Source organism: Puma concolor, chromosome D2 (genome assembly GCF_028749965.1).
Source record: "Puma concolor isolate L17-30 chromosome D2, mPumCon1.1.hap2, whole genome shotgun sequence".
NCBI classification, from domain to species: domain Eukaryota; kingdom Metazoa; phylum Chordata; class Mammalia; order Carnivora; family Felidae; genus Puma; species Puma concolor.
This window is the reverse complement of record NC_141677.1, coordinates 14,893,239-14,912,607: the sequence shown is the minus strand read 5'-3', so window position 1 is coordinate 14,912,607 and position 19,369 is coordinate 14,893,239. Positions and strand designations below refer to the sequence as shown.

The 19,369-nt window shown below is 46.4% G+C and overlaps 1 protein-coding gene across 1 annotated transcript in view; it reads left to right on the top strand.

Moving 5' to 3' along the window:
• KCNK1 (potassium two pore domain channel subfamily K member 1) overlaps positions 1-15,616 on the top strand; it is a 55,346-nt gene extending 39,730 nt beyond the window's left edge. Inside the window, exons 2-3 of the mRNA XM_086679660.1 lie at positions 11,158-11,553; positions 14,628-15,616. Coding sequence (XP_086535786.1) covers positions 11,158-11,553; positions 14,628-14,887 — 656 coding nt within the window. The 3' untranslated portion in view covers positions 14,888-15,616. The remainder of the gene's footprint in view (positions 1-11,157; positions 11,554-14,627) is intronic.
• The last annotated feature ends 3,753 nt before the right edge of the window (positions 15,617-19,369 follow it).

The following is a 19,369-nucleotide window of genomic DNA, read 5'->3' as shown; positions in this document are numbered from 1 at the left end:
GTCACCTGATTTGACTAGAAAGTAGTTGAATCCGGCTTCAAGAAGAGCGTTCCATCTGACCTTTCAATGAACTACGTGTTCAAGTACCTAATGTAGAGAGTTTGAATTGCCCTCAGCCTACAACGAGTTGTATGACTGTTTTGTGCCTCTTTTTTGTTGTAATACACCACACTTAGTAGAGGAGTTTTGTGGGCGGGGACCTGGAGTTTTCACCTACCTTTGATCGTTGGAATCTGCTGGTGTCTCCTCTTGGAAACGTGACTGGTTAATGGCCACCATATTGGGTCAGTTTACAATGGAGGGAATGAGAACCTGAAAGGGAGTCTTTGGGTTTTTCTGTTGGGCGGGGAGAGGCGGGTCATTAGTAGCCTCCCAAACTACGGAGCGGCCACAAAGTTCCTATATCAAATTGTTCCCTAAGTGCTGTTGTTAGGTCTTCAATCATTATGAGGGACTGCTTCAACCATTGCTGTGAAAGATGTCTGGAAGGATGTGAGGAGAATTAAAATGTGTACAGAGAACAGAGGTGAGAAAAGAGAACTTCTAACTACTGTGCCTAGGAACAGTACAGCCACCTGGAAGAGTGTAGGTATTGTCGAGATAATTCCATTAGCTATCTCTTTCAACATCAGAAGAGAAGTTTAACTTCCCTGGACTTCATATGCACCCGCATCTGTGCTCGTTGCTCTATGTGGGTTCTTTTATGAGGGGAGGAAGTATTATTCATATTTGACAGATGAGGAAATTAAGGCATCAAGTTTCTCAGGGTCACACAGCTCGTAAGAAGCAGAGCCTGGATTTCATTTAGGAAATCCGATTCCTCTTCCCCTAAGCACCACTTAGTTGACAAGTGTGGTATTGCAAAGGACTTTTTTTGTTTGCACCTTCCACCCTGTGTTCTCAAAGTTCAAGAGCCTTCAAGTCTTTACAGTCTGATGAAAAAGAAAAAGAACAACGTTTACTTTATTCCAGGAGGCTCTCCCTCCAAAAGGTGTAGAGATTTTCCCATCAAGGCCATTTTCCCATGGACACCTGTTTCCCTCCCAGACTCCCTAGAACCCTTGGGACATTACTGTTTTGAGTCCCTGTAAAGGGAAGAGTGGAAATGTGGTTTGATTCAGCAGGTGTCTAGGGCTACCCCCCCCGCCCCCCCTTCACACCACATGAGAGTTTAGGACATACTTTGGCTTCTTCTAGTCTGGAGTTAAGCTTTGGGCCGGGCTAGGATCTCCATCCGTAATGTGATGGGTGGGAAGCGGGATTTCAGCACCAAGTAAATGGCGTGTCTTCTCCTTGTCACCCCGCACTTTTTCTATTACCTTTTGAGCCAGTCTTCCACAGGGCAAGGTGCCCAACTCTTTCGGGGGGAAAGAAATCCTGAGTTTCCTGCACAGCATACTGGGTTGGGGGGGCGGAGGGAAGCCAACAGCATGAATTATGAAAGCTTGTTGTAAAAGTATATCACTGGGAAGCCTTTCCAGTGTAATCACTTTTAAACCTCGTGGTAGTCATGGCTGCAGGATAATCATGTCCAACCCGAAGGCAAACCCGAGGGAAGTGGCAGGGGTGGGGGGGACAGTGCTTCAGTTTCTACATCAGGAAGCCTCGTCTAATATATTGGGGCTTTAGGAAAAACGAGACCCGCTGTTCCTTGGCCTTCTTCAGCTTCACTGTGTTGTCCTGCTGACAGAAATTCCTAAGAAATGGTCAGGAACGAGTGAGAGGGGACAATAAAAATAAATAATAAAAAACACCAACAAGAGTATATATAATGTGTGACTCTTCAGCTGTGCCATTTTCAAGAACGATCAGACTTTGAGTCAGTGTTAACTCTTCCTACCAATGTCCCAGCGGTGGAAGGGTGGGGCCGTGGGTGACAGGCAGGTGGGAGCCTGGGCGCGTGCAGGTGTGCTGACCCCCGGTACAAGGGCTGGGTGGGGGGGAGCATGATAAGCAGCAGCTGGCATGGGGACGCCAGGGCACGACCATGGCAGTGCCCCCTCTGGGCAGGTGCTAATGTCTGCGAGCGATTATGTGGCTTGCATTCGCAGTGAGACTCGGATAAGCCCTCTTTTGCTCGCTCTTCTCATGGAATTGGGACCGGACAGATCAGAGATGACCTGGAGATTTCATTTAGGTTAGACCAAAGGCCGAAAGAAATCTTGGGAGTAACCCCAAGACAAAGGCAACAAATTAGAATTAGAAAAGAGAAGTCTGAGGTCAATGGAGGATCCAGGATATGTTCTCCGCCCCGCCCCCCCGCTCCCCCTCCCCCCCCCCCTAGCCTGGGGCCACTGGATCACCTGGGCAGAGCGGGAGAGTTTCTGGAAGCCCAGGGCTGGGTTAGCTCAAGCCCTGCGGTCATTGTCTTAGGTCTGTCTCAGAGTATTCTTCTCTTTGGAAGTATCCAGGGATTTCTCCAGCTTTTATTTCCCATGTAATCCGCCGTCACCCCTTTCTGTTTTCCCTTAGTCCTCCTCACCACAGCCCCGAGGGCCAGATTGAAAAGATCCGGTAAACGCAGGGTTCGGATCTGCCCCCCTCACATGCTCACAGTTAGAACTAATTGCATAGTCTCTTTTCTGTAAAAGAGGGACTTGTGTGCTTATCTCCAAGGGCTGGTATGAAGATTAAAGGAGATGGTGTTTATAAATCGCCCAGCATGGTGCCTGGGGCTCACACACCAAGCACTTCTCGTTACTTTTCTCTCTGGAACACTCTGCCCAGGTCTGCAAGGGCAACCCAGAATTAACAAGTAACAAACCTGGGGAGAATTTAAAGGTTCTAGGAGTTCAGTGCACAGAAGTTAGGTTCTTCATGGACCATGTTCTCTGACTTTTTTCCAAAATGCTCTCTGGCACGTCTCTCGGTCCCTCTATCCAGACCGCTGCATCTTCCTGGTTTGGTTACTACAACAGGCCCCTCAGGCTTGGCACTGCTCTGGGCATGCCTTTCCAGAACTAGGCTCCTGCTTTGCTGTCCTGTATTATTTCTTTTCAAATTGATGCTTTGATCTCTTGGGGCCTTGCTGATCCAGAAGGAACCACCCTTCGCAGGGTTAACTAATTTTAGATAATAAAGGGCTTCTCTGTGAGCACACCTTTCATATACAGCCCAACCAATCGAGAGCCCACACCCCTAAGCACCTCCTTTCTGGGGCTCTCACCCTCCAAGCTACTGTCCTGCTGCCCTAGTGACCCTGGGGCCAGATGCTAGACAACTAGGACCAGCCTCTGTGCCCCCACATCCACTGACATTATTCAGACCAGCCAATCCTAAGCCTGCTTACCCTGCCTTTCCTGTTCCTTCCTGGGGGAAACCCAAGAAATGTGACTGCTTGGGATTCTGGGAAAGCTGTACTAAAAAGGTGACATAATTTGGTTATAATCTCATGGTGGGTAGTGGGTCATGTGACCTAACAGCCCTTCAAATGCACTGCTCAACATGTGGGACAATTGAACAAGCTGGAGTTTGGGAAGGTAGAGATTATCACCTGATTTTTTTTTTTTCCACAGGGAGCAGGTGTAGTTATGATGATAAGCAAAAAATGCCCTTGGCCGATTGTTCTCTGTGCCTCTACTAGGGTAACTTACAGCATCTTCCTGCAAGGGTTCCCGAATCATAACCGAACAATGTGACTGGCCTCGTCAGCACCTTGACAAAGTTAGGCTCACGAGGGAAGACGGTGGATCGGAAGCCAGGCTGTCCACCAGGTGCTTACCTGCTCATCAGCAGTGGCCGGAAAGAGGATGGGTCGTTTGAAAATGTTATGGAGCACGCTCACTTCTGTCTCCTAACTACAGTTTTATGAAGCCAGGCTTGTGAGAATTATGCAGAGGGCAGTGTGAGAGAAGACATGACAGGGACACAGGCCTTTAAAAATGAGGGAGAAACAGTTCTAGAAATAGGAAAAAAGAAACACATCAAAGAATCATTGTAATTTGAAATCTAGAGCTTAAAAGGTTGTGTAAGGAATCGCAAAACTAAATAGTCAAACAGTGCTCGGGAGAATGGATAGCAGTGAAACAGTAAGGATCAAGGAGAGTCAGGTATTAGGATTATTAGTTTGGAGGTGGTAAAATGTTTTAGAGTCCCAGGAAACTGGTGATGCTTCAGAAAAAAAGCATCCATAACAGGAATTCCTAAGTTGGCCAAACTACTTAAAGTTTAAAATGAGAAAATTTAATCGGGTGCCTGGGTGGCTCAGTCGGTTCAGCATCCGACTTTGGCTCAGGTCATGATCTCACGGTCCGTGAGTTCAAGTCCCTCGTTGGGCTCTGTGCTGATGGCTCAGAGCCTGGAACTGCTTCCGATTCTGTGTTTCCCTCTCTTTGCTCCTCCCCCGCTGGTGCTCTGTCTTTCTCTCTCTCAAAAACGAATAAACATCAAAAAAACTAAAATACGATGAGAAGATTAACTGTTTTGCAGTTGGGTAATAACAGGTAGAAAACTGTGAAAAACTGCGTGCTCCATCAGAATCATCCAAAACCAAACGGAGTTGTTTATATGTGAACAGATTATATGTTGACTCTAAGATGCCAAGAGGGAAAAAATGGTAGTGTCACCAGCCAAGTAAACAAAAAACCAGACACATATAAAAGTGAGCCCAGGTGGAAGGGCCCGAGGGAAGCCAGTCCTCACCCAGAAGTCCCAGTCCCTGCATACTCGTGCCAGAAAAGGAGTTAGGTTATGCCAGCACCACCCAGCAACTGGGTGTGTCAACCCCCAGGAATGGCCTCTGCTGGGAGCTGGTAGATTCTTCGTGCAGTGTAGAATTTATCCTTAGGTCTCTGCCAATAAGCTTTCTTCTGAGCTGGAAACGTGAGTAGCACACAAGGCGAGAAGGGAATGTTGGTGATCACAAGATCACAGCTCACCACTGTGTGCTGCTCTTACCAAGGACCGGAGTACCCTAACGAAGCTGCTTTTGACCTGGAGCTTTGGCCAAGGAGACTTCGCCTTCACTGTCATTTTTTTTTTTTGAAACTTTCACAACGAAAATGTACTTATGCATTGAGTAAGTGATCATTTTTACTTAAACTATTACCTGATATGTATATTATAAATACTCTCTCTCTATATATTGTACATTCTTGGGACTATAACCAATCCTCTGGGCCACTGGACAGCCTGTCTTATTTAACCGGTGTCTCTGCAGGTATATGTTTGTTTACAGACAGGGATTCCACACAGGTTATCGACGTGTAAGCTTAACAGTGGAATGGGAAGATAAGAATTTTAGTGAACCTTTTTCTGAGCTTCTATCCCTGATACTAGTTATTGCTGCAGACACTCTGCTTTCCAAGGTCGCCCCTAACTTGTTCTGATTTCGTGTTTTTCTCTCATTTTCTCAGTCCTCTTCTCCATTTCTCCACTGATGACCCTGCCATTTACCCAGGTGGTCCACTGGAATTCGAGAACATGGGGCTCACCTGGCTTGTGCTCACACTCCATTGCCCTTATAGGTTTTGTGCTGACCTGCCCCTGATACCTGCAGCATTACCCAGGCTCCACGTTCCCCCGCCACCTCGCTGTGCTGTCCTTTGTCCCTGCTGATCACCATTTCCCTTCCTCCTGCCCTATCCTGAGGCTCATTTTCTCATAGGCAGCCCCATGGAGCCACAGGCCAGACATGGCGCCCTTTTGCGGTGATGGCCAACACTGGCTCTTGGTCACCACGAGCTCCTGAGAAATAACGTTAGGACTTGAGTTGGCTTTAGAGGCATCATTGACCTTTGTATCAAAATGGATGATACAAATGGAAAGATTGTGGGCTCTATTTATTTATTTTTTGACTTCAAATAAGTTGTCTAAGCTCTCAGAAACTCAAGGGTTCTCATCTGTAAAGTGTGTATAATAACTCTCGGATTTGAATCTTGTCATGCAATTTGCAATTCTGCATACACTCAGACACACACATGGCAAGTGGCCCTGTTGGAGATTTTGAGCTCACCTACATCCTTTCTAGCACCTCAGTCTCCGCAGGCTGATGGATATGTGGCAGGGGTCCCTTTGCCCTCGTTACCATTTCTAACTGCTCTTCCACAGTGCTGCCGTTTTGGGTTGAAACTCGCATTGCAAAACGTGCAGGGTGCTCCCACCTATGACATTCAGGCCATTTGCTAGGATCCTGTAGTTTTTAAGTGCAGTGTGTTGATACAGCCCATCTCTCAGAATGGTCACTCCAAGGTAAAGGATCAGAGCAGTGTCTTAACTAGGAACACCGCTGCCTCTCTCTCTTGGGATGTTAGCAAGAAACCATCTGTGATTGAGTAGAATCAACAAGAAGCATCCGAAAGATACTAAAAGAACGGGCTCCTAAACATAAACAAGAAAAGCATGGCCATTTGCACTGCCAGTGACTTCTCACTTCTGTTCCCTCTTACCATCCGTGCCTCCTTCATCGCATGAAGTGAATGTAGCCCACTGTCAGGTTTTGCCGATATTTCTCTTCAAGTCTGTTTAGATTCCCCTGGAGTCTTCTCTCCCTTGTAAGCAACTTCGGTTATAAGCAAAGTAACAGAAGCTGTGCATTCCCTGCCCTGTAGCTACATGGATGGAAGGGATGAACAGAGTTTATCCCCGTGCGAATCTTTGGAAAACATTGCTGTAAAGCAATGAACTGTGAAGACCTATTGTGTGCAAGGTATCTAGAAGTCAACCACTTACTGACACTGTGGAGCAAAAATTTACTTCAAGCAAAGTCAACGTGACCAGAAGCCTGTTTGTTGCCACTTAGTGAATTTCTGGCCCTCCCAAATTTGAAGTCACTTACAACCCCAGTGTTAATTGCTCTTGGTGGACTGGATGGCACTGTGGTTGGGGAACCTGGAGAGCTTCATAGTAGAAAAGGACCTGATTTCCCCATCAGGGGCTCACGGTCTACTGGGAAAGAGATTAACCAATAAGCGAAAGCCAGGACTGCAAATGAATACTTGTTTTAGAGGAGAGGAAACACTGTAATTTATTTCAGTATCTCTACTGGGGTGGATTTCAGAAGTTGAGTTTCTTCTTTTGTAGATTTTTTTTAAGCAGGTATCAAACTAACTTGATGGAAAATGTAAGTGTTGTACGACATCATACTAAAGAATGTGAGTAAATGACAATATTTATTCTCTGTGCAGGGTCACAAGAGGTAGCAGTAAGCCATACCTCTCCCAAACACATCTGATAGGTGGGAGGAAGTTGCCTCACGGTGACTTGCTGTAATGAACTGAACAGGAGCCCGCAAAGGTTCTCTGTCTTGTACTCCATTCGGGAGGACTTAAATACCAGAAAAACCAGAAGGCCCAGATCCAGCATGGCATAGCCCCAGATTGGATGTTAGCTAGCATAGCATGACAGCTGTCATAGTAAGAGTGGCCAAACGGGAAGCCATATTTACTAGGACACTATCATATGTAGGACTCTCCCCGCTCCATTATACATACACTCCTACGATGCCCAAAAGTATGTGAATAGCCTCAGAAAATTTGAAGAACACCAAATATGTGAGGTTTATTAAAATTTTGCTACATTCTTCATAGTTTATAATGGATTTGAATATAATTATGAGATTTTTAAATACGAACTTTGCTTCATGATTTACCTGGGGGGTTCAGTTGACTGAACTTGAGTAGACTATTCACCACTTCATTAAAATTCAGTAGCACTGAAGGTTGGTTTCCATGTGATGCATTAAGCTGGCTATTGCCAAAGAATTACCGTGCAATGGATTCCCCAATATGGCCTGTACCGAAAGCGTAGAGAATACCAATGAAATGCAAATTTAACAGTTCGTCTTCCATTAACAAAAAATTATTTATGTAAACACCAGGAGAAGAAACGGGCTTTCAGTAAGCAATCTACATGCTGCTGATTTTAAATCTCTTAGCGGAAACAGATTGCTGGCACAAACTCGCATTTACTGCGGAGAGAGATGTAGAGTCTCGCAATGAAGATCTCTGTTGCTCGGGGATAGTGTTTTAGGAAATGGAGATTCAGTTAACGTTCTAATGAAAAGAGCTGTTGTCATTTGGAAGTGAAAATCACACCCCAACATATTTTAAAACTAGACATTTGTTTACTTTTGTTCCCTACTAGCAGCGAAATCAGGTACTGTGTTAGAGCAGATGGCACAGGAGAGGTGGGCTGCAGGAAACTGATGTGTTCTACTATCTGCAGAACAGATACTTTTTGAAAACACTACCACGACCCATAATACAGTCATGGATTTAAGGGCTTTGGGCGAGTCCCGCTGATGTGCGCCGCCTTCCATCTCCTCCACAAAATCCCTGCCACGGTGGACGCCCTCCCTGGCGTCTCTGTCGGGCTCCTCGGTCTCCTAGCACTTACACAGGCCCAGAACCAAGTCTGCCATCACTTTCCAGGGGCTTTGTTACGATTGAGTAAGATGGCCTTTCCAAGAGATCTCTGAGCACGGGAACACCCCTCCCGATGCCTTGCTTCTCTCGTGGCGGTTACTAGCCCCGGTCTCCCGTTGTGTGGCAACTTTGCTCAGTCCTCAGAGTAAACAGTCACTTCCTCCTGCTTCCTTCTGTGGCATGAACATCATTTGGCACGCTGGCCCCATCTTTCCTGCTCTTCCCCGGATGCCTCCACCTGTCCCCTTCCCTCTCTACCGCGCCCCGACCCAGCACGCCACGCCAGGAGCAGTCGGGTGTGCAAAGGCCACACGGCTCTGGGCCCTGAGGCTCAGAACGACTGTTCCTAACACTTTTGAGAATCTAAGATTCCAGAATGTCGTCACAGAAAAATGGACACGTGGGTGGACCCACTGCAAACAATTTCAGCAGGTTTCTGGGACTCCCTGCGGCGCATTCATAACCAGAGTGCCTTCTGGGCCAGCAGATAACCTCCTGACGGTTGTGTTGACATCGTGCGGGGGCAGAACCGGGAAAGCTTCCATCACCCATACCTGGGCCCTACCCCAGCAGGTGCCACAGAGCAGGGAATCGCGGCATCTAGAGCCGAAGGGTTTTCAGAGTTGTTTATTTTTAAGGGGGATACGTTTTAGAAATCAGGGTTTGAAAGAACTTTTCGGTCGTGACCACACATACGAGGTTTCTTCAGAACCCAGCTCCACAAAAAACTGCGTTTTAAAAAATTTTTTTTTTTTTTTTAATTTTTTTTTTCAACGTTTTTTATTTATTTTTGGGACAGAGAGAGACAGAGCATGAACGGGGGAGGGGCAGAGAGAGAGGGAGACACAGAATCGGAAACAGGCTCCAGGCTCCGAGCCATCAGCCCAGAGCCCGACGCGGGGCTCGAACTCACGGACCGCGAGGTCGTGACCTGGCTGAAGTCGGACGCTTAACCGACTGCGCCACCCAGGCGCCCCTAAAAAAATTTTTTTTAATGTTTATTTATTTTTGACAGAGAGACAGAGCATGAGCGGGGGAGGGGCCGAGAGCGAGGGAGACACAGAATCCAAAGCAGGCTCCAGGCTCGGAGCTGTCAGCACAGAGCCTGACGTGGAGCTCAAACTCATGACCTGTGAGATCATGACCTGAGCCAAAGTCAGACGCTCAACCGACTGAGCCACCCAGGAGCCCCCAAAACTGCGTCTTGTTGGCTTTTTCCTGAACTGATTTGTTGGGGCCTGTTAGGCCTTTCAGGATGAAGTGCTCCTGAAATTTTAAAAACAGGACACAGAGGGGCACCAGAGTGGCTCAGTCAGTTGAGTGTTGGACTTCGGCTGAGGTCACGATCTCGCCGTTCACGGTTTCGAGCCCCATGTCAAGCTCTGTGCTGACAACTCAGAGCCTGGAGCCTGCTTCGGATTTCTGTGGCTCCCTCGCTCTCTGCCCTTCCCCTTCTCACACTTTGTCTCTCTGTCTCAAAAATAAGTAAACATTAAAAAAATTTTTTTTTAAAACAAACAAAAAAAAATAGTACACAGAGCCTCAGCCCCCTGGATTCTCTCTTGCCAGCATTTGTTGGACAAAGAGTCTTTTGAATGGCTTAATTTGGGCATGATTCAAACCTAGTGGAAAGCCAAACAGACCTCTGTTTTGACCATTGGCCCTAATGTGTTTTTTTCTTTAATGTTTGTTTAAGGGAACTTATGGCATCTTGGAACCTTCAGAAATAACAAAGAGGGAGTAAAGGCTGAAAAAGGTTACAGTTGGGGGCATGGGTGGCTCAGTCGGTTAAGCATCCGACTCTTGGTTTTGGCTCAGGTCGTGATCTCACGGATTGTAGGTTCGAGCCCCGCATCAGGCTCTGCGCTGAGGGTACGGAGCCCGCTTGGGATTCTGTCTCCCTCTCTCTCTGCTCCTCCCCACCTTGCTCTCTATCTCTGTCTCTCTCTCAAAAATAAATAAACGTTAAAAAATTTTTTTAAAAAGGTTACAGTCTCTGAATATGCCATTTAGCCAGATAATGGAGCAAAATATTTTAAAAGAAACGTTCCATCCTGTGGCTTGGTGTGCTTAAATCTTAATTTTTTCTTCTTTTGTGATGTCTTTATCTTCATGGAGTCTTCTTTGCCTGCCCATAGTTCAGCCGTCCCTGTTAGAACTCTAGTTCTGTGAGCAGTCTGTTTTGGATGCAAGTGTAGACTGGTGTTTGGATACTAATGAGGATCCTGGGAGGCAGGGGTGGAGGGGCATATCTCGTGTGTTTTCCCTGCTGGTCTAGGACAATGGGCATCAGCCCCTTCTCACACAGAACCTCTGTCTATTCCAGCCTGACAGCAAATTCAAAACCAGACTCGGATGTGTTGGAAAGAGCTGGTCAGGTTTTATCAAGGGCAATAGCATCCTCTGTTGAATTTTACTGCAGTAAAAATTCTGATGGAGCCTTTAAAGTATCAGACCCTTTGGGGCGCCTGGGCGGCTCAGTCGATTAAGTGTCCAACTTCAGCTCAGGTCATGATCTCATGGTTCGTGATTCAAGCCCCGCGTCGGGCTCTGTGCTGATGGCTCAGAGCCTGGAGCCTGCTTCAGGTTCTGTGTCTCCCTCTCTCTGCCCCTCCTCTGCTTGTGTTCTCTGTCTCTTTCTCTCTCTCTCTCTCTCTCTCAAAAATAAATAAACATTAAAAAAAAAAAGTATCAGACCCGAAGACTGATTCTTTGCCTAGGTTTGAGGGGGCAGGGGTGGGTGGCAGGCACTTGTCATTTACAGATGTGTTTTCCGGCCCCCTCTTCCTTGCAGGTTATGGCCACACTGTGCCCTTGTCAGATGGAGGTAAGGCCTTCTGCATCATCTACTCGGTCATCGGCATCCCGTTCACCCTCCTGTTCCTGACGGCAGTGGTCCAGCGTGTCACCATCCATGTCACCCGCAGGCCTGTCCTCTACTTCCATGTCCGCTGGGGCTTCTCCAAGCAGGTGGTGGCCATCGTCCACGCCGTTCTCCTCGGGTTTGTCACCGTGTCCTGCTTCTTCTTCATCCCGGCGGCCGTGTTCTCCATCCTGGAGGATGACTGGAACTTTCTGGAGTCGTTTTATTTTTGTTTTATTTCCCTGAGCACCATCGGCCTAGGGGATTACGTTCCTGGAGAAGGCTACAATCAAAAATTCAGAGAGCTCTATAAGATTGGGATCACGTGTGAGTAGCCAGGCTCCCGGACTCTACTTCCTTGGCCTCTTTTGCTATTCCCACACCCCTCCTCACCTGCCAATGAGGAGTCATTCATAAAAGCCCTGATCTCTTTTTCACTGATAAATCTGCAAACTCTTTATGCAAAAATCTTACTGCTGAGACTTACTTTTTTCCAGGTACTTAAAACTGCTGATCAGTTTCTTACTAATAACATGACTGATCAATCTCTTACTAATAACATTATAAATTACAGCGTAAAAATGCACCACACAAAATATACTGGATTACCAACTTTTTTTTTTTAATTTTTTTTTTTTAACGTTTATTTATTTTTGAGACAGAGAGAGACTGAGCATGAACAGGAGAGGGGCAGAGAGAGAGGAAGACACAGAATCCGAAACAGGCTCCAGGCTCTGAGCTGTCAGCACAGAGCCCGACGCGGGCTCGAACTCACGGACCGTGAGATCGTGACCTGAGCCGAAGCCGGACGCTTAACCGACCAAGCCACCCAGGCACCCCTGGATTACCAACTTTTAATTAAAAAAAGAAAAGTTGCTATTTTTGTCAAATGTTTTAAGTTCCAGAAAACTAGGGCTACAATGTAGCCCATTAGTAATTGATCGTGTTCTTCAATTTACCAGGAAAATCTTAAATTCAGATAGCCAGTGGTTTACAATTTTTAAACAGTTTTTTAAAATTCGGTATGATATGGAAGGGCACCTGAGTGGCTCTGTCAGTTAAGCGTCTGACCAGCTCAGGTCATGATCTCACGGTTCGGGAGTTCGAGCCCTGCGTCAGGCTGTCTGTTGTCGGCACAGAGCAGGCTTCGGATCCTCTGTCCCCCTGTGTCTCTACTCTCCCTCTGCACATTCTCTTTCTCTCTCTTTCTCCCAAGGTAAATGAGTAAGAACTTAAAATTCAGTATGATATGAAGAACTGAGAAATTCTTAATTTTTGTGTGCTTCTTTCCTGTCTTTTGCATCTTGATGTATAACAGTTTGCATTTCTGCTGTCTCAAGATTTTTTCAAGACTTGACTCATGTCGTGTCTCCTGGGAAATCTTAATAGATGATCTGTCCTGGCCCTGTCTTGTAGTCTTAACCTGACAACACGCTTCGTTGAATTATGTATATTTTCACATCTCCATTAAACCACGGGCTCCCCCAGGACAGAGACTTCCCTCACAAACCCCAATGCTTTGAACAATGCCTGGCTGCCGTACGAGTTCCATAAATATTCACCAAGTGGTTACAAGGATGATTTCATATCTCCTCCAGTTACCGTAATTATTTTCAATGTCCACATAATGTTCCATCCCTGGCTATACCATAATCTAACCGTGCCACGGGGGCATTATAAATAACACTACAGTAAATATTTTTGTGCGTTTACACTTTTTCTACTTTGCTGTCTTTCCAAGAAGTGGGATTGACGGCCCAAAGTGAATATGCCTGTCCTGTGACTCACAGAACACAGTGACCCGGTGCTTTCCGAATGGCATTATGAGCTCAGACCGTCCTCAGAATTATGTGGGCGTAACGGTTTCCACTCTCACAGGGTGGTATAGACCCGTAGCATTAGGGAGGGTCTTGTTGCACGTGGTACCTCTGGTAAACATTATCTCAACTTTTTTTTTTTCACCCATCAGGTAAAATATTACCTCCTTGTTTTAATTTAGTTTGTTTATGACTCCGAGAAGTTGAGTGTTTCTGAGACTGTGTTTGCCAGCTCTACTTTTCTCTTGGGTTTATAGTCTTCTCATAAATTCTGCCCAACTGTCGCACGCCTCAGTTTTTCACATGGCGCTAAATCCTTTCGGATCATCTTCACACTCGTAACAATATGAACCGGGTTCTCTGGAGCCGTCTACATAGCATATGTGCTGACCGGAGCAAAAGAATATTCCAGAGGCATATTGGGTTGTGGATAGGGTAGAATCCCACAGTTTTTTACCTGAAACCCCATGGATATTTTTGCCAGTGCTTGATCAAGGCTTCACTAAACACTAGATAAAGGAAAAGGAGGGGAATTGTCAATGAGTTCGACAATGTCATTGCTATTTCTAAAATATACCATGCTGTCATCAAAACTTAATAGCCAAATTCTAAAGATGCTAGAACCACATCTCCGTGCGTTCTTGAGATCGTCCGCCTCCTCGTTCCCACTATGCCGCTCCTTCTAGCCCGCTCATTTGTTTTCTGACAGTCCTCAAGCATTTTCCCACTAGGCCATGAAATTGGAATTTTTGTTATTTTTAGTTTTCATTTCCACTTTCCTGTTCCTTTCCATGATGGAATTTTTTTTTTTTTTTTCTGGAAACCGATTTTAAATGTGTAGGAACTGAGTTAAAAGCACCATTTTCCCCTCACCGAATTCAAAGAACACCACTCAACCTGAATCAACGGGTTATCTTTTATTTCGGAGTAAGAAGCTGGCAGAGTCAACCGGTGAGTGTGGTCCGTGTGGCCCCAAAATAACTGTCCCACAATGGACAGCTTAGTGGGCAGCTGGATCCCGGTCAGGTGCAAATCGCCACACGCCAAGACCTGTTCCCCGTCTGCATCCATTCCTGGAAGGATTTTCAGTTAGCTTACTTCTCTCGCGACACTTCTTATTCGGTAGTGGAAATACTGACACGAGTATTGAGTGCTTAAGAAGGCGTCACCCTCTGTTCCGAGCACTCATGACCATCAAAAAGTCTTCTGACGTGTGTCACTGGCTTTCTGAGAGCCGCTGATTATGAGGCCGAGGTGGAGAGCCCTCCCCCGGCACGTTACCCTTGTGTGGCGGGCATTGCAGGATGCTACTTCCCTTTAACGATGCCAGGTCAACCCCATCTTTTTGTTTCCTCAAAAATTACACCCTGGGATCCTGAGCATCCCACGTTTGCACAAGGGTAAGTCATTCTTCATTTTCCTGTGGGTAACCCGTCTTGGAGCCACGGACCTCAGAACGTTCCTAGAAATTCGGAAAGCGGCAATGACTTGATTTCACGCACACGCTTTCCGTGGCGTCCCTTGATTCATCCGTGACTCGAGCCCACTGAGACACTGTCTTTTTTTTTTTTTTTTCTCACTCAGGTTACCTTCTGCTTGGCCTCATTGCCATGCTGGTAGTTCTGGAAACCTTCTGCGAACTCCACGAGCTGAAAAAATTCAGGAAAATGTTCTACGTGAAGAAGGACAAGGACGAGGATCGAGTACACATCATAGAGCACGACCAGCTGTCCTTCTCGTCCATCGCAGACCAGGCAGCCGGCCCGAAGGAGGACCGGAAGCAGAACGAGCCTTTCGTGGGCCCTCAATCCTCTGCCCACCCCGACGGCCCCGCAGGCAACTGAGGGCTTTGCCGTGTTGTGCGGGAGCAGCCGGGTGAGGGCAGCGAGCGAGACCCTTTGTCTTGTTTATTTGTATGAGAACGTAGACACCAAGATAGTATTTTAACAAATAACTACTGTCCAAAATATTTACAAAAAAACAAAAAACAAAAACAAAACAAACACACAAAAACCCCCCCAAAATAACAGAACAAAGGAAGCTTTTACTCTGGAGGACTGTCTAATATCCGAAGAAATGGGATGTGTACCTATGATTCCCATGGGACAAAATTACCTAGACTTTACTAATGGGTAAAGAATACTTGAAGAAGTGTGCTGCGGTGGAGAGAAGTGGATTTTATATTTTTAATTGGGGATTTGGGGATTTGCATTTAAATCATTTTAGCTGATGGCTAAATAGAACATTTATATTTAAAAGGAAAAAAAAAAAGAGAGAGAGAGGCATAGAGATGTGTTTTATAAATAAGTTTATGTGTACCAGTCTGCATGTGCCCATCCAAGATCATTATTTTTGTAGAATCTAACTTAAAACTACTATTTATAATGAATAGGTTGCCATTAACTGTGTACAAACAAGTCCAAATATGTTTATATCTTGTACATAGAGGGTTTAGGTCACCAGATCTCAGCATACTTCTGAACCCAAGATTGTAGATACTTTTCCTTTTGATTTCTCTTTATACTGAAGAATCGAGAGTTGCTACAATAAAATAAGGGAAATAATACACTTAAGAGTGAGTTACTGTCATATTCTACAATAAATGTTTCTACCCTTTGCATTGGAATGATACCAGATGTCTAAGATGTCTGTAAGCGTTTCTCCGGAGGTGGACAAACAATGAAGAATATGATTTGTAAAGGAAGTTATTTTGTGATTCATAGTCACCTAGTGCGAAAGCCCAGATCGTGAACACAGAAGCCCCAGATGAACAGATGCTGGCAAATTAATCAGAGAGTTTTTTAAATTTACAAGCTGACATCAATAAAAATCCTAGCTGGTTGCAATCTTTATGCTTTAATGTATCAAGGAAAGCTCTCGACTATGCAGATAATATGTAAGGACTCCTTTATAGAAACCATTACGGCAACATGTAAGTGATACACACAGAACACTTAAGAATTCTAGAAGAGAGGGGCGCCTGGGTGGCTCCGTCGGTTAAGCATCCAACTTCGGCTCAGGTCGTGATCTCACAGCTCGGGAGTTCGAGCTCCGCGTCGGGCTCTGTGCTGACAGCTCAGAGCCTGGAGCCTGTTTCAGATTCTGTGTCTCCCTTTCTCTCTGCCCCTCCCTCGCTTGTGCGCTCTCTCTCTCTCTCTCTCCAAAATAAACATTAAAACGCTTTTTTTGTGGCGAGAATTCTAGAAGAGAAAAAGACCCTGCATGACAACTGATGCCCAGTGACCCCCTCACCTGCGTCTTCTCTCCCATGGGTACCTGCCTGGGAGGTGGTGCTCGAGATGTTGATAGAAATCTGTGCCCTGCTCATGAGGCAGCTGAGCAGCGCGACCTCACCTCGGGCACGTCACTCAGAAACATCTCCATGACGTGCACCCTGAGCACACAGTTACCAGCCTTGCCCTGCTGGCTGCTGGCCTTACATGAGCAGGGCCTTCTTCGTTGTAGGAGATCCCATCTGGCCTCAGAGCAACAAAGCTGTAAGAAGGATGTATCTTGGCTCCAGAGCTTCGGTGATGCTGTCAGTAGACCCCCGCTCCCCCCCTTTCCAGTGTTCAGTTCCAAACGTGTTGTTTTTCTGGATCTGGGTGATGCTGGGTGATCCAGTAACACGTTTCTGTCTGCACCCCATGCTAACCGTGTCCCCATGGTGGAGACTGCCCTTAGACGGGGTTGGTGATTGGTTAAGGAGTGGAATAGAGACTCTTTAGAAAATAGGAACATGCATCAAGGACATGATCGGGTCCGGAAAGTTCGCTGTGACCACAGTGCTTGGTATGGTGTAGGGGTGTTGAAGGATAAAAATTGCAGAAACGGTGGATTTTACACGGGGAGAGTGTCTTTATATTCAATGCGGGAAAAAATAACTCAGGTGCCACCACCGCTTGACTAATCTGAGTGGCGAGTCCAAACTACAGAGAACGAGAAAGTGCAGAACGGGAAAACTTGGAATCAGGATGCCGTCACGTAATGAAGTGTCCAGGTCATTTTCAAAGCTTTTATGAAGCTGCAGAGAAGACACCCTTAACGCCCTTCAAATTGCTTTTGTTGTTTCTAATGTGAAGCGGGGGGTCCAAACGTGGGGGGCAAGTTTTGTCTCCCGCACCCTTTTGGATGCAAACTATAAGGCAGAGTATCTTTTCTATGCTTGTCTTTTGTCCTTGACCAGTGGGCAGGTGCTGCCCTGTGGTCCGGAAGGCGGAGCGAGCTGTGAATCAGAGAACAGGGGCAGGACAAGCAGCGTGCAGCAGGCCAGCGCGGCACCTGCCAATGCTGACCTTGGAACCCTCTAGTTGGAGGCGAGCAAGGGTGCAGCTGGAAGTGGAAGTGAATACTAGCAAAGACGATTGGGAGTGATGAGTAGAGGATAAGCCCAAGGATCCAGCTCTTGCGCTAGAGTGTTCTAAATTGAGTTCTTAAGAATCTTGGGACGCCTGGGTGGCTCAGTGGGTTAAACGTCTGACTCTTGGTTTTGGCTCAGGTCATGATCTCATGGTTCTGGAGTCCAAGCCCTGCATCAGTCTCTGTGCTGACAGCGTTGAGCCTGCTTGGGATTCTCTCTCTTTCTCTCTGCCCCTCTCCTGCTCTCTCTCTCAAAATAAATTAAAAAAAAAAAAAGAATCCTGTAGAAGGCCCTCGGGATAGAGAAGCGGCAGAGACCCTTGTCCTTCAAGGACAGCACTCCTGTGTGTGAGTGTTAAGTTACGTGTGTCCAGTAGGTAGGTTGACTTCGGTGCAGCAGATACGCTCAGTGTGAGCAGAGAACAGCGTGTTGGTGGAGGAAGCGTTCTTACCCTCCCAGAAGTCAGAGGCACCGCATAGGCTAGGAGCAGCCTCCAAAAGGAGGTAATAAAGGAAATACACAAAACAGACGTTTGGCCCAGATGACTCCGTGTATGAGACTGTAGTCTCCGTATGCCCCCAGGAGATTTAGAACGCCATATGTTCAAAAGTCGAAGAGGAAGATGCGTGGGTGGGAAAAGGGAATGCTTTCCAAACAAATAAATACAATGTGACTTAAGGAAAAAACGTCTGGGAGTTATCAGATTAATAAGACACGGGGTCACTTTTCTCACCTGACAAAATCATGCCCACACTCCACAAACCAGCCTTCTGTGCCTTTTGGAAAATGGATGGGGAGATACTTACAAATCTGGAGACGTGGAAATAACTGAAAGATTCAACGCAAAACCTTTTAAACCCTTTAAAGCTATCAGTAGTACGATGTCTTCGTGAGAGCGGCGGATCTTTGCTTGGAATAAGAGTTTGTTTTCAAGTTGGCCCAACAAGCACGCCCTGCAAGGTGACCGTAAGATTAGCTGTCTCCTACTCGGAATGCAGTGAGCAGGGCTTCGTGATTGTGTGGCGTATGGTACAGCCATCCCATGCCGAGGAGGGCTGTGATAAATACTGATATCCTCGAGTGAGGAAACCAGTCCTCTGGGATCGAGTTTCCGAAATGCGTACGTGGTCAACCGGATCGTGCCTTGGCAAATTTAGAAACGAAACTTCCTTGTGATGCCGAGCCTGAAATCATACGGAGCTCGGCTACGTATTTGTTGCTGCCCAGTACAATTTTCAACCTGTCTCTTTAACAGTTTTAAAGCTTTTCCCGTAGTGATGTATTCTTTTCCAAGAGTTCTACTTTATGAAAATTGGGTGCATCCGAGTGTTTTGTGTGAAGGCAAAACATGAAATTGTTTGCTGAAGACAACTTTCCAATCATTTATCTAATAGGTATTGTCAGGCCAACTCAGCTTTCTAAAATACAGTAAGAATGCAGCGTGTGGGTGGCTCAGTCAGTGAAGCTTCCGACTCTGGGTTTTGGCTCGGGTCCTGATCTCATGGTTCGTGGGATCCAGTCCCGCATCGGTCTCTGTGCTAACAGCACAGGCCTGCTGGGGATTGTCTCCCCCTCTCCTTCTACCCTTCCCTCAACTCGCTCACATGCACTCTCTCTCTCTCTCTCTCTCTCAATAAATAAACATATAAAGCAAAACAGAGTAAGGAACCCAGAAGTAAAACTGTAAGTATTTTCACAGCCTGGCAGTGAAGCACATTTAACAAGCCCCTTTTCTTCCCTCATAGCTTACCCACACTTGGCACACCGCTCCGATAAAGTGACTGCTCTGGGTTCGAACCCACAGAGAATACAGGAGAGCAATGCTACCCAATAGTTCTCAACGTAGGAGTTAGCGTACTCTTCGTGTTGTAATTTTTGGTGGCAAAAGAATTACAAGTCTCGGTGCAAATTGGCAGGAGTCACTGGGCAGTCCTTACCTTAGGCAGCCTTAAAGTTAATGCCGTGG